General features: G+C 39.5%; 1 protein-coding gene across 1 annotated transcript in view; it reads left to right on the top strand.

The window, feature by feature from the left end:
* The first annotated feature begins 261 nt into the window (after positions 1 to 261).
* LOC138906089 (uncharacterized) overlaps positions 262 to 16,494 on the top strand; it is a 62,299-nt gene continuing 46,066 nt past the window's right edge. The window contains exon 1 of the mRNA XM_070194611.1: positions 262 to 795. Within this exon, the coding sequence (XP_070050712.1) occupies positions 262 to 795 (534 nt within the window). The remainder of the gene's footprint in view (positions 796 to 16,494) is intronic.

Raw genomic sequence — 16,494 nt, forward strand, 5'->3', positions numbered from 1 at the left:
TTCATGGCATACCAGTATCCATCATCTCTGACCGGGGTACACAGTTTACATCGCAGTTCTGGAAGGCCGTACAACATGAGTTGGGCACACGGGTTAATTTGAGTACAACATTACACCCTCAGACGGACGGATAGTCCGAGCGCACTATTTAGATATTGGAGGATATCCTTCTTGCATATGTGATGGAGTTTGGGGGTTCTTGGGATCAGTTCTTGCTGCTTGCGGAGTTTGTGTACAATAACAGCTACTAGCTGAATTCAAATGGCTATGTATGAGGCCTTCTATGGGAGGCAGTGTCGGAATCCGGTGGGTTGGTTTGAGCTGGGTAGGGCTAGGTTATTGGATACAGACTTGGTTCAGGATGTTTTGGAAAAGGTTAAATTGATTCTAGATCAACTTCGCATATCCCAATCTAGACAAAAGAGTTATACAGATCGGAAGGTTCACGACGTTGCATTCATGGCTGGGGAGCAGGTCTTGCTCCCGGTTTCTCCCATCAAGGGTGTTATGAGGTTCGGGAAGAAGGGCAAGTTGAGCCCTAGGTACATCAGACCTTTTAAGATTCTTGAGATGATTGGAGAGGTGGCCTACAAGCTTGCACTTCCACCTAGTATAGTTGTAGTTCATCCAGTATTCCATGTTTCTATGCTCCAGAAGTATCACAATGATCCGCCTCATGTGTTGGATCTCAGCTCAGTCCAGTTGGACAAGGATTTGTCTTATGTTGAGGAGTCAGTGGCCATTTTGGACAGGCAGGTCCGAAAGTTGAGTTCGAAGAACATTGATTCAGTGAAGGTTCAATGGAGGGGTCAACTAGTCAAGGAGGCGACTTGGGAGACCAATCATGATATGCGTAGCTATTATCCTCATCTTTTCACCACTTCAGGTATGTCTCTATACTCATTCAAGGATGAACATTTGTTTTAAGATGGGGAGGATGTAACGAATCAGCCGGTCATTTTAAGTATTTTAGCCCTGATCCCCTATTTATTGCCACCTCTATGTTAATTTTTGATTATGTGACATGCCGGGGGTGTTTGGTTTTGGTTTCCGGCGAGTTTCGGAGTGGAATGGGAGATATAGTCCCTAAGTTGGAGCTTTAAATTAAAAGAGTTGATCGTAGTTTAATTTTATGTAGACGACTCCGGAATGGAGTTTTGACGGTCCCAATAGCTCCATATGGTGATTGTGAACTTAGGAGCGTGTTCGGATGTGAATTTGGAGGTCCATAGGTCACTTCGGTGTGAATTGGCGAAAGTTAGAAAATTTAAGATTTGGAAGATTGGAAAGTTTGATCGGGAGTTGACTTTAGTGATATCGGGGTCGGATTCTGATTGTGGAAGTTGGAATAAGTCCGTCATGTCATTTATAACTTGTGCAACGTTTGAAGTCAATTAGAGTTGTTTTGGTATGAATCGACATTAGTTTTGGAATTCTGAAGTTCATAGTTTCAATAGGATTGAATTGGGTTGCGATTCATAGAATCGATGTTGTTTGATGTGATTTTTGGCCTCGAGTAGGTCTGTTATGTGTTTTGAAACTTGTTGGTATATTCGGATGGGGTCCCGGGGACCCGGATGTGATGCGGATTGAATCCGGAACAAAATTGGACTTAGTCTCATTACTGAAGTTTCCAGCCTTCTGGTGTCATTGCACCTGCAGAGGGATTTTGCCGCAGGTGCGGACACATAAATGCGAGTGGTGAAGCGCATGAGCGAAATAAGGCAGCCAAGTCTGGGCTCACAGGTTCGAACACCTGGGCGCGGGTACGCCTCCGCAGGAGCAGACACAGCCTTCGCAGAAGCGGAATTTGGGGGGCAGCCTTGGGTATGACCGCAGATGCGATCGTTTCTCCGCAGAAGAGGGATCGCAGGTGCGAGCTATTGTCCCCCAAAGCGGAACCTCTAAGGTTAAGTTGGAACCACAGCTGCGATGTATTTTCCGTAGGTGCGACCCCAGGCCCGTAGAAGCGAGGATCGTTGGGCAGAAAAGGGGTCTTCGAGGGTTTGAGTTTCATAATCTATTTTTGGACCTAGAGAGCTCGGTTTGTGGCAATTTTTAGAGAGTTTTTCAAGACTAAATTATTATTTTCAAAATCTAATTAGTGATTTGAGTTGGAAATTTGGGAAAAAAAATTGTGAAAACTTCCTAGACTAAAATATGGGGTTTTGAAAAGCGATTTGAGGTTGGATTTGAAAAATTCTTGTATGGTTGGACTCATTATCGAATGGGTGTTCGGATTTTGTAATTTTGGTTGGGTTCCGAGATGCAGGCCCGGCTTGACTTTTTATGTTGACTTTTTATTTATTTGCAAAGATCGTAATTTTATTGTTTGAAATAGTTTCCTATAATTTATATTTATGGTATGAAGTTGTATTGGCTAGATTCAAGCCATTCGGAGTTGGATAATGGATGAAAAGGCCTACTAGTGGATTGAGTTAGTGTGTTTTGAGGTAAGTGTCTTGCCTAACATTGTGTGGGGGAATTACCCATTAGGATTGGTATTGTTTTGTGATAATTGTGATGTGTGAAACCCGTGTACGCAAGATGACGAGTGTGTACGTGGGCTAAATGTTGAAATTGACCGATTTTAGCTATACAAATTCCTTTCATGCCTTAATTAAGTTACCTTAACATATTATATTCATCAACATTAGTCTATCTTCACATGCTCTACTTGTCTTATTCCTTACCTGTTAAATTTTCTTTACATGTTTAGTTGAAGTATTTGTTTCCACTATTCCGTATTCATTATTTAACTGTTGGGTTCTTTACTTGAAGTGGTTATTCTTTGGATATCTCGTTGTTGAAAATTTGGAATTGAGTTATGAAGGTCGTGATTCACATTGAGGCGAAATGGTAAAGTTGTGAAATACTATTCTTGTTGAGTTATTCATCTTCTATTGTTATTGTTGATACTCTTGTGCATATTGTGGTTGAGCCATGGGCTAGTTATTGTGAAAACATCGTTATTGTTGATTTCTTTGGCAAGTTGTGATATTGGGCACTTGAGATGCGATTTGTGATACGTTGTGATATTGATATGCATGTGGTGGTATAAGGTTTTGGGGTTGAAACGCATGCAGTGAGATAAGGCGGGCTTGATACGCGTTGCTAGTAGGGGAACTACTAGAAGCCACGCGGTGTGATAAGGTGGGCTAAAATGCATGAAGTTATTTCAGGAAAAATGATTTTCAAAACTAAATGCAAGGCTCCCGCAGTGATATAAGGAAAGATTGTGAATTGTTTTGTGATTTGAGACTACGAGTAGGTACTTCGGTAGTGACTCTTGTTGATACTTTTCCATTACTTCACTTGCATTTTTGGTTGCTTTGTTTCCTTGGCATAACACTCCATGTTTTTCTTCTGTGATGCATTATTTGCCTTAGTTCAATGTAGCTAATTTCTGTGTATTTCTTTATTGTCTCATTCCTATTGATATCATTATTTCACTGCTTTATACCTGTCCGGTTTCTTATTTATTCCAGTAGGGCCTTGACCTGACCTCGTCACTACTCTACCAAGGTTAGACTTGGCACTTACTGGGTACTGTTGTGGTGTACTCATGCTACGCTTCTGCACATGTTTTTGTGCAGATCCAGGTACCTCTTACCAGTCCAGGCACCACTGAGGAGAGCCAAGTTTCGGAGACTTCAAGGTATATCTGCCGGTGTCCGCAGGCCTCAGAGTCACCCTCTATCTAGTTTATTTTTTTTCTTTTATATATATATATATATATATATATATATATATATATATATATATATATATATATATATATATATATATATATATATATATGTATGTATGTATGTATAAGTATGTTCATTACTATATCATAGAGCTTGTGACTTGTATCCACCCGATTTTGGGGAGTTGTTTATGTTGAGTTGTGGAGTTTCCTTAATATTAATTGTTGAGTTTTTGAGACTTTAATCATTATTTCAATTATTTCTGTATGAATGTTAGGCTTACCTAGTCTTAGAGACTAGGTGCCATCAACATCCTATGGAGAGAAATTGGGGTCGTGACACGGAGGGTCCAAATTAATGAAATCACGAACCCTCGCACTGATGGCCCTGTATGTATGACCAATACCTACCTCCTAGTGTCGAGCCTGTGCGGCTACTAATCGGGTCAATAGCTGAATATCATCTCACATTTTATGACCCGGTGTATTTGGCTGAGGAGCTAGGTGTACAGGGGGGAGCTGCAGATAGTGCTCCTCGGAACTCGTGGTAACTCGTGGCGCTCGACTAGTAGTCTCATCAGCCACGGACTTGAATCCCTTCTGTGCGGTTGTAGCCTTCTTAGGCATCACTGTAAACATAACATATCATTAGGAAAATGAATCCCTATATCGCACGATCTAAGATAAGAAGGGAGGATAACATCCTATATGTCCTGTAGCCTCCTGTTTATAAATGTGGTGCACAACACACTCATAAACAAGACTCTACTAGACACGATCTGTAGACAACCCTAGGACAAAACTGCTCTGATACCACTTTTGTCACGACCCAAACTGATGGGCCATGACGAGTGCCCGAGTCCTACTTGTCGAACAACCCTAAGAATATATCTAAGATATAATTATAGGTCATGCATAACGTTTGGCAATAAACTACTGAATCATGTGAACAACATATGCGAGAAAACACGCCCAAAAGACATATATACATATATATACGGAATAGGGTAGGGCGAGCCGACAAGGATACTATCCAACTATACATGACTGTCTACGGACCTCTAATAGAGTGTACAACTGTATAAAGGACGGGACTGGTCCCCGTCATACCCATATATGTATACAAAAATATCGTACCAAAACCCAATAGCAGCTTCAGATCAAATGGAGCATACCAACTCTCGCTCAGCAAGGATCCTAAGAAGGGGGACCGTCAGCCTCTCTACCTGCACCTGCGGGCATGAAACATAGGCCCCAGGCAATAGGGGAATCAGTACGAATAATGTACCGAGTATGTAAGCATGAAAATCAGTACATAAAAGACATAAAAGAAACATGGAGTAAAGGACTCTACCTGTAAGTCTAAATAGCTCTGTGAATCCTGAAACATTTACAATGTCATGCATGTGTGTATAAATGTCATATCATGCATAGATATATGCGTACATAACATCATCAAGCCTCTGAGGGCATCCCATCATATCATCTCGGCCTCTGTGGGCGAAATCATCAACGTATACCAACTGATCAGGTGGTGCTGCGTATATAATGCCGTAACCTTTCCCCATACCCCATATACATATAGTATACGCATATATAATGCCATCTGGTCATGGGTCAATGAACATGTATAAATGAATGCAATGCATAATGAAGTATGTCAATAAGATCTCTCAGAATGTCATAAGATCAATATAACTACGGATAAACTTTATCAACTTACGTATTTTTTTGAGACCCATGAACAGACAATATAATAATTGGACACATGGGGAATCAAGAACATAGGCACCCCTAGTACTTCTATTAATAGAGGCATTTATGAAAGTTGTGTATTTGCTCGTTTCGTTTGTATCATATGGACCATGCCAAAAGAAAAGAAGGGATAGCCTTAACATACCTTTGTTGCTTGGATAGCAATAGCTCACGAGTTCCAGTACGCTCTACGAATGATAATCTACATTGTATAAATGGTTTGTATTACAATCAAATCAATAAACCAAAAATTGCATTCACTATGACATTTTATTGAACACTTAGGGTGCCTAAGCTTCATATCATCCTACAATGGAAATTCAACACTACTAGCTCTTCTTCGCTACTCATAATACAACCACCATCACAAACAACTATACTTCATAATTTTCAGCCATAGGATACCTTAAGAAACCACTCAAAACCATTCAACAACTACAATACTTCATCAATAACCAAACTATGATCCAAATGACCTCAAATACATGGAGAACAGTATGATATCACCTTGAACATGAAGGATAACAACGCATATACATATTTATAACTATATTTCAAGCCTCCCTTCAACACAACCAAATCCTCCTCAAATACACTACAAGAACCTTTATTTCTACATCACTAAGAATTTAAAGTGGATTTCTCCAAGTTGAAGATGAACTTATCTAGAAGGATTGTTGAATTCTTACCTTAATTATTTTGAAGAAAAAGGATAGGATGAACTGGAGATAAGCCTTCCCAACACCTTTACAAACAAAACCTCCAAACCAAGAGGAAAATTGCAAAATAGTTTCCTTAAAGAGAGCTGTCGGTATGGTGCAATTGTGAAGAGTTTCTAATTGATTGAGATGGTGCTTATAGGAATTGTATACTTATAGCAGCTCCTAAAATGACTTCCTTCCCTTTTAAGACTTGATATATATCAATTTGTAATAGCTAAAGTTCCTTGTACGGTGGAAGAGGCAATGTTTGTCTTTACTTGGCAATAAATATTTTACAAGGAATACATATATACACATAAGCACCTCAATATTTCTCTACTAACTATAGGACCTATATTATGCTAATGATGTGTATTATGCATATTTACATGCTAGCGTATGTTATATTAACATTATAACCAATCCTCATTTTACTACGGGGTGTAACATCGATGTAATATTGCGGGGTGTAACATCAACGTAATACTGTGGGGTGTAACATCGACATAATATTGCGGGGTGCAACATGCATCCCAGATCCCCGCACCTACGATTTCTCGACAACAAACCACCCTCGCTTACCAAAGTTTCTGCATCTGCAGGATCGCATCTGCGACCAGCCCTCCGTAGATGCGGACAAACTAGAACCAATCCTTCTTCAGCAATACGACGTGAGACAAAATGATCTAAAACATGTCTGAAACTCACCCGAGCCTCTCGGAACCCCGTCCGAACATACCATCAAGTTCCAAAACATAACACAAACCTACTCGAGGCCTCAAATTACACATAACAACATCGAAATGATAAATTGCACCTCAAATCAAATTGAAGAACTTTTGAACTTCTAACTTCCAAAACTCGTGCTGAACCAGATCAAATCAACTCGGAATGACCTCAAATTTTGCACACACGTTCCAAATGACATTAAAAAACTATTTCAGCTCTTGGATCAACAATCCAAACTCGATATCGTCAAAGTCAGCTCCCGATCAAACTTATGAAATTTTCAAAACTTCAAATTGCCAACTTTCGCCAACTAGTGCCGAAACCTTTAGAGACACCCAAATGCAAATTTGGACATACGCTCAAGTCCAACATCACCATACGGATCTAACTAAATTATCAAAACTCCGATCCAGGGTCAAATATACAAAAGTCAAACTTGATCAACTCTTCTAATATAAAAGCTTCTAAAATGAGTATGATTCTTCTAAATCAATCCTGAATCACCTAAAAACCAAAACTGATGATTCACACAAGTCATAATACATCCTATGAAGCTACCCAAGACTTCAAACAGCTGAATGTAATGCAAATGCTCAAAATAACCGGTCGGGTCGTTATATTCTCCCCCACTAAAACATGTGTTCGTCCTCGAACGTGCAAAGAATCGTTCCAAAGCCATCAAATCACTGTATAAACTCACCATGCACATACCCGGAGGTGATCCCATGTCACCCCAATCCATATAAGCCCGTCAACATAACATAACTAAAAATTCTTCCTTCAACCTTATCCCATAAACCTTGTAACCTAATTTCCAACATATGCAATCCATTACAAGTCCCAATTCTCGCATCTACACACTGTATAAGTCTGAATAAGATGTATCAAGCCATAACCATAACCCAAAACGTAGTCACATAATATACCGCATAACCCGTATACCCATAGCAGTAACTTCCAATCACAATAGTTGTCCATTTTCGGTACCGATAACCCAAATCTCATATCAAATAAAACCTTATTCTAAACCTTCGTACACTACCAATGATGAAAGAAGAATGCAGAAACTCATAACCACTCGTCAGATCGACAACCATGGATCTCTCTCGCCCGACAAGAACTATAGCCAAATTCTAAGTTGATTAGCGACATTATCCTTCCAAACATACAGTAATCAAATCTGATAGCACCTATTCTAGGTCCAATGACCTCATCTCATCAAATATAAGCTGCTCTACTGACATGCTACACCAATACAACCTAAAGCCACAAACCGTGCAATCCGTGCATCAATAAGCAAAAACTCAAATGTACCCAGAAATGGAAAAATGACTCAAATGAGAAACCGCCTTGTCAGCTCAACAAGTACAACCACGAGCGCAATGCTATAAACCCATCACACAAAGGAGAACCAAGACGCACAAAATCTACCCAAAGGATCATGTCATAACATAACTCCGCTACGATGCGCGACCCCATCCAAACACCGGTCCACATGAAATACCTCATGCCATAATGCTCAAAATCAACAACCATACGCGAATCAACAACAAATACATGAAGTGTGTGACCATAACCATGGTGAATTGAGTAGCACAATATACCACAAAAAGGAAAGGCCATAACCAAGGCGCAATCGACCATTCAGTCACTCAAAAACCATCTCTAATTTCGCCATAAGGCCTAAATAGAAAGGCAAATAACCAGCAGACCACAACCCATCGTAGCATAGAAGAGTGACATAGAGAACATATTAGAACACGAACAATCTCAACTCTAGCTAGATGACACATCCCTCAATAATAGCAGTGCTGAGTCAACTAATCCGACCTAGTGTAGAGTACACACTTTTATTAGGCTTACCAATGGGGCCCCAAATCAATTTTGGTCATCCACAGATAGATAAATGACCCTCCAAATGTCCACAGTAACTTAACCATAATGCATACTGCCAGTAGTTAAACTCTTAGCATACCTTTACCATCCGCAACCAATAAATAGTCCACCTTTGAGACTACCGGTCTCCAAACCACAAGAATACAAAAACACCCTATACGATCCTAACTCTATCACTCGAGTGACTAACACCTCCCTCATACACAATCATCTCATGAGAAATACTCCTATTATTCTTCTGTTCCACATAGCAAAATATGAACATCAGCAGTCGATCAACCAGGCGAGTACCGCAATACCAATAAAGCATCTGTAAGTCAAAACACAAGGCGCCTTCTGAAATGGGCACTCTTCTCAGGTGATACCAGATAGTGCTAGCATTCTTTTAAACATCAGAAACTGTCCATACTGGTTGGAACTCATGACCTCCCCTTCAAAACTAAATTGCAGCCTTGTACATAAAATTCTCAATTCCACACGTCGCACCACATCTATCATGCCATCATATGAAAATACGAGAATCCCATTATCAACTTTAAGTCACAAGCAGAATACACACTCTCTCAGCCAAAACCCCTCCACTTGATCCCATCCAAGAGAAAATCACAATGCACAACAAACTCCCTATGCTTGTAGAAAATATCCATCTCAAGACATGATAGAAATCATCGAGAACTCTACGAAACCCATTTGCACAAAACCAAGCCGTCAGAATTGAGTCTCCCACTAAACCAAATCACGCATGTCATCAAACTCAAGAGTATTGTCACAAAACACTGGTAAAGCCTCACCGCGTCATAAGAACCAATGGGACTGATCATACCATTAACAAATTGATCTAACTTACTACCAAGTTGCTCTTATTTCTCCGAGTTCTTTCCAAATTACCTTTATGTTACACTTCTCCTTGCCAATACACTACAAACATTAACTCAACGCTCACCATAAGAGACCCTAGCATGAAACCACATCGCCTTAAAGCCCATAGGCCGTTGTATTCCCTCTTAAGCACCCAGAAAGTACCGCAACCAACATACCCACTCTAAACAGACCTTATATGAATCTGAAGTTGTTTTCCTTAACCTCTCAGACATTGGAACATAGGATCCATAATAATATAGAAATAGTGCGAGTACCGACACCCTCCAATGCAAATCTTAGATCTTTTCCATTTACTAATTCGAAAATTCCTCAAATGAAACATATGAATCTTGAACCCAGTGGAACCTTCTCAGGATTCATCCACCCTATTCAAATCTCAAATGCACTGCCAAAACGAGCCGACCGACCTATGCTCCATTAGAACCCAAACACCTAAAGAAGTAATCCACATCTCTAAGCCACCGAGTGAATCACTACTCCATGCGCACTACCTCTACCACGAATAACAAACCCAAAATATTCCAAGATTTTCATATATCCGCAGAGTATAATACATCATGCACCTAGAAATTTCCGCACCCGAGTCATCCTCAAAATCAAACTCCTCGAGTCATAACCGATCCGCAAACATACCTCATTACAAAACTAATGTAACATGCAACCATGCAATCCAATCATCGATAGTAAACTCCCCCACTTGGTTCAATCCCTATGAACTAATATTTTATAACCCACAATACCATTATCCCATTAATACCATAATCCTGCACTGTAATTCAACAAAATCCTTCATGAACCCACGTAGCACTAATCATAGTAATACTTCAAATCAACAGCTGAGCTCACATTCCTTCTTGTGATAGTCAAGCCAACTTCCTCAAGCGATCCAAACTCAAACTGTAACACATGTACTCCACCGCTAAGGGAAAACTCTCCACATAAACATCATAGGGATCACACAACCTCAGAACATCCCGCAGGAGATAACCCACCCACTTAGCCTCAAACTAGCATCTCTTTACGCACTACCATAGTCACAACTACTATTCATTAACTAAATCTTCCCAAGTGTAAGCTAGTCAACAAAACATAAGAATCTACTTCATCTCATAAATGAACAACATGAAAGATCCTCAACACGCTCATGCCTCGAGACTGTACAACACATCAAGTTAGAAATCAAGCACTCAATAGTCCTGTCCACATCCCAAGCAAACTCTTCTCGTCACATCCAAGCCACCAGGACACATCCCGCAGTCACATAATATTTCTCACTTAGATATCCAACCACTCAACGAGCCATAAATCCCACTCCTAGGGACACTACCAAACATATAATTCTAAAAGTACATGCTCACACAACTGAAACCTCTGAGCCCAAGTTGAAGTCAAAACCCGACCTCAAGTCCTCTAGAGTGGCCCATTATCAGAACATAGAAAATGCATCTCGCACCTCATCTATGGAATCACAAACCATTTATGCACAACTAATACCGAGTGCCCATAAAATATACGAGTGAGTGGAGAGGAATTCAAAGAGATACACTTCAAGTTGAATCAATGTCGCACAATAAAGAAAGAAAGATGGGAAGTTTATCCTAGATGCCCAGTAGCCTTTCAAAGATAGGTATAGACGTCATCATAACGATCCACAAGACTCTACTAGACATTTGCTCATGACTCGTAGAACCTATGAACCTAGAGCTCTGCTACTAACTTGTCACGACCTGAAATCCATCTAGTCGTGATGGAACCTAACCCAACCCGCTAGGTAGGCCAAGTACGGTCAACATAACTCAAATAAGAATAATAAGAGACAAAAAATGAATTAACTAAATCTTTACCCAACTCCCCAAGGACTGGTAGTACAAGTCATGAGCCACTAAGACTTAGATTTACAAAACGGATAGGGAAATAATCCAATGTCTGTTTGAAATATACATAAACAGAAACCTAATCTATAACTACCAAGAACAAGTGGTATCTATGTCCGGAAGCAGGCACATCTTCAAGGCCAGCTCCCATCACGCACAACAATATCAGCTCCAAGATTTGCATGCAAGGTGCAAAACTGTAGTATGAGTACAACCGACCCCATGTACTCAATAAGTATCGTAACTAACCTCGGCGAGGTATTAGAAGTAAGAATTATAAATGATACTCGTTACCCCTATATAGTAAATAAAATCAACAGATATAAAACAGATATATGATTAAATCAGGATATCACAGGTAAACACCACCTTGGTGCTCATAATACTTTGTTTTAAAGTGTTCTACTCAGTCAACAATCTAGTATATAAAGAAGGTATGCAAGTATTTCAAGTAGGAGGTCAAGGAAATTGCAAATAAAGATGAAATGCAATAACCAAATATCAGTGCATTACGACGCGCAACCTGATCCAGATAACAATAACCCGTTCTCCCAGAGCTCACATAAACCAAAAACCTGTCAATTTCTCACAATACGCATGTACATCATTAAGAGAGAAACATGAGAGGGTGACCCTAAGGGAATGGATCCGTATCCACATGCTACATGGATAACTCACGTGCTAATAATATAAACCGCATGGAAAACTTATGTGTTGTACGGACAACTCACGTGCTATAATATCAATATCTAGATCCACACGGATAACTCGCGTGCTAATAATCATAATCCGCCAGCATGGTCACATACACAATGTCATAATCCTCCCGGTATGGTCACATGCATAACAACACAATCCTCCTAGCGTGGTCACATGCATAATAATACAATCTGCCAGGCATGCTCGCATGCATAACAACACAATCCGCCCAGCATGGTCACATGCATCCAGTCCAAATCGTATCATATAGAAGCAAATATACAATAATACATTTATATGATCAACGAATATCAGATTTCATGCTCCTGGACAGGTATAAGTGACATGCTAAAATGTATGCATGTGCAAAGTGTGCTATCCTAGCTCAAATAGGTAATTTCCTCACGAAAATAGCAAATATCAAATTCATTCGGGAAATTAGCCTCTATATAACAACAAACATGGGTCAAATAATTCACAACAGGGCTCCAAATATGAGAAACATCACAGCTTTAAGCTTAACAGTCAATTCAAGGCATATCTTAGCCCAACCACTACCCCGGGCATGGATATATACCCCGGTGCTCGCACATACCCAACCACTACCCATAGCACATAGATATTACAAATAACTCAGGTAACTAGTGCTTCAACCAAGTTTAGATAAGATACTTACCTCAACAAGCCAAAACAAATACCGAGCAAGCCAAACAACACTTTAGAAATGCCATCCCGCATGTATCAATCTTCGAACGGCTCGAAACTAGACAAAAGAAACTCAAAAACATCAAATAATGCCATAGCAGACAAACCCAAACGATAAAAACTGAATCTTTAATCAATTACTCAAAGTCAACCAAAACGTAAAACCTTGGATCGCACCTTAGAACCCGACAAAACTCACAAATTCTGACAATCCATTCAATTACGAGTCCAACCACACTAATTTTACTCAAATCCAACTCCAAATCGATGTTCAAAACTCAAAAACTCACTTTAGGAAAGTTTAGACAAAACCCCTAATTTCTCTTTCGAAATCACCAATTAAATATCGAAAATTGAAGATGGAATCGTGAAATAAAATCAAAACCGAGTCAAAAATACTTACCCCAATCCATGTGGTGAAAATCGCCTCCAAAGTTGCCCAAATCCGAAGCCCCCAGCTCACAATATGATAAAATGCACAAACCCTCGAATTTATATTGTTCTGTCCAGACCTTTTCGCATCTGCAAACAAAAGGTCGCTTCTGCAATGTCATTTTTGCGACAAAACTCCGCTTTTGTGGAAAAATCACTGAAATCCAACCCCTCTCACCTGCATAAATATTTTTGCTTCTACGACATCACAGATGCGAGCCTCAATCTGTGCTTGCAAAAATTCTCGCTTCTGCGCCCCAACTCTCTGCTTCTGTGCCTTCGTAGATGTGGTCTAGATCCCCGCACCTGTGATTTCTCGACAAGAAGCCACCTTTGCTTTTGTGACCAAAGTTTCCGCATCTGCGGTCTCTCATCTGCAACCAGCCCTTTGCAGATGCGGACACACCAGAACCAGCCCTTCTTCAGTAATGGAATATGAGACAAAATGATTCAAAATATATCTGAAACTCACCCGAGCCTCTCGTGACCCCGTCCGAACTTACAAACAAGTTACAAAACATAATACGGACCTACTCGAGGCCTCAAATTACCCATAACAACATCAAAATGACAAATCGCACCTGTTGCACCCTATTGTGCACTAGTCAAGATAGGATTCAACTTGCGGTTTCTCTGTTGCTGATGAAATAGAGTCGCCACCTAATATTTAAAGGTATACTAGAGTACCTATTTAGTTACTAAGTCATATTCCTTATAGGTCTGCAAACCGGTGAGATTATGGGTAAGGGTTCTTGTTCTTCTAAGGGGAAGGTGTTAGGCATCCCTTAAAATCTACCTGAGGTAGCTCCATAGGACCTAGACTCGTTTTTAGGAACTAGTTATTTATACTATTATTAGTTACTACCAAGGAATGGCTTACTATATATTAAAGGGAGTGTATATGTAAGACTTCGGAGGGATATGAGTTTATAGAAGAGTTATAGGAGATTAAAGGGTTCTGAAAGTAGTCCATATTTTAAGGCTTGTAATTATTAATTTGTGAAAGTAACTAATTTAAAGAATAGATGTTTGTATAATTCTAAAAGATGTTTGTAAGAAAGTGACTTTAAATGTACCTTGGTTTAAAAGTTCTGAAGAAAAGCAATCTTTGAAAACTCATTTGGGTGGTAGTAACTTATCATTTTTTATCAAAAAAAAATTTGCATTCCATATTAGCAAAGACCGACGATTCTTTTTCTGATTTCCTTTGAAAACGGGCTATTGTTTTTTGTTAGAGTCTAGGCTTCAAAAATCTTTAAGAGAGGTGAGTGTACAAGACGAATAAGTTATGATTAGTGGAGCGAAGATTAATTACTAATTAATTCTCTTTAAGTCCTACATTAGTTAAGGTTTTCCTATGTTTTAGTTGGTATTAAAACATGAAGTTAAAGCATATAATCTAATATATGAGTGTTAAATACATAAAAATGAAATATGATAAAACGACAAAGGCAGTAAGCGAAAATAATGCAGCAGTAAACTAGGCTATGGAAATAATGAATAGTAATGAAAGCAATAAGGGAGAGAAGACTTGACTCTGATGGTTGGGCCTCAATAAGGTAGGCCCAGCAATTGAAAGGCGTGGCTATAGCTGACTGGATCCTTTAGAAAATACAACAAAGCTGGTTTGGGCCTGAGTTCCTTAGGAACTCAGCAGGCCCAAATGTATACATGCCCAAAAAGAAAGAAGGTCATTAGATGTATATCCCACTTACTCAACATATTCAAAACATGCATGAAATATATATATAGACAAACAATTGGAACAAGAAAATAATTTGAATATTGTGGGAAATTATATTAATGTGGTGGTTCTACTTGGCAAATAATTTACATTGAAAACCTTTAGTTGTCATTAAACATTAAACCCCCAAAGAACTAAATGTGTCAATGAATTAAGGGCTAAGAAATAAGTTCTACTCAAGGTCAATACTCCCTTTGAATCCCCTAACACTTCAAAGTTCCCAAGGGACTCGAGGCCCAGGACAATGCTTGTGCCGGGGAGGGCAACCCAACCTGGAGTTAAGCTCCACTCGCAAATACCCTTAAGCACTAACAACATATTTTCCTTACAGGTTTAAATGCCCATGAGGCCCTTTCAATGTAAACTAAATGTTATAGCATTACTTACCACAAAAATATACTTTTCCTCCTAACATAAGAACATATAGTAGCACAATTTATCATTACTCGACTTGCGTGCGCAGTCCGTAAAAAATTTTCGGAAAGTTTTTATGTGAAAAATGGATTAAAATGTGAATTAGAGCTTTAAAACTCAACTGAGTTGACTTTGGTTAATATTTTGAGCAAACGGACTCAGATCAGCATTTTGACAGTTTCGGTAGGTCCGTATCGTGATTTGGGACTTGGGCGTATGCCCGAAATCAAATTCCGAGGTCCCTAGCCTGAGATATGGAATTTTGATGAAAAATTAAAAGTTTAAGTTCAAATAGTGACCAGATGTCGAATTATGTGCAAACGACCCCGGAATAGAATTTTGATGATTCCAACAGCTCCGTATGGTGATTTTTGACTTAGGATCATGATCGAAATTTTATTTGGAAGTCCGTAGTGAATTAGGCTTGAAATGGCTAAAATAGAAATTTAAAGTTTGGAAGTTTGACCGAGGAGTTGACTTTTTGATATCGGGGTCGGAATCCAGTTCCAAAATTTTTTATAGCTCCGTTATGTCATTTATGACTTATGTGCAAAATTTGAGGTCAATCGGACTTGATTTGATAGGTTTCTACATCGAATGTAGAAGTTGGAAATTCTAAGTTTCATTAAGCTTGAATTGGAACATGGTTCGTGATTTTAGCGTTGTTTGATGTGATTTGAGGTTTCAAATAAGTTCGTATAATATTTTAAGACTTGTTGGTGTATTTGGTTGAGGTCCCGAGGGCCTCGAGTGAGTTTCAGATGGTTAACGGATCAAAAATGGGACTTAAATAGCTGCTGCAAAAGCTGCTGCAAATTTCTTCTGCTGAGCAATCGAGCCCAGAAGTCGAGCCCAAAAAATATCGAAGGCTGGAAGTGGAGCCCAGAAATCGAGCTGAGGATCGAAGGCAAGGCTCGAGATCCATAATCGAAGGCAGGCTCGAGAGCCATGATCGAAGGCAAGGCTCAAGGG

This window comes from Nicotiana tomentosiformis, chromosome 2, assembly GCF_000390325.3.
Source record: "Nicotiana tomentosiformis chromosome 2, ASM39032v3, whole genome shotgun sequence".
Taxonomy (NCBI): domain Eukaryota; kingdom Viridiplantae; phylum Streptophyta; class Magnoliopsida; order Solanales; family Solanaceae; genus Nicotiana; species Nicotiana tomentosiformis.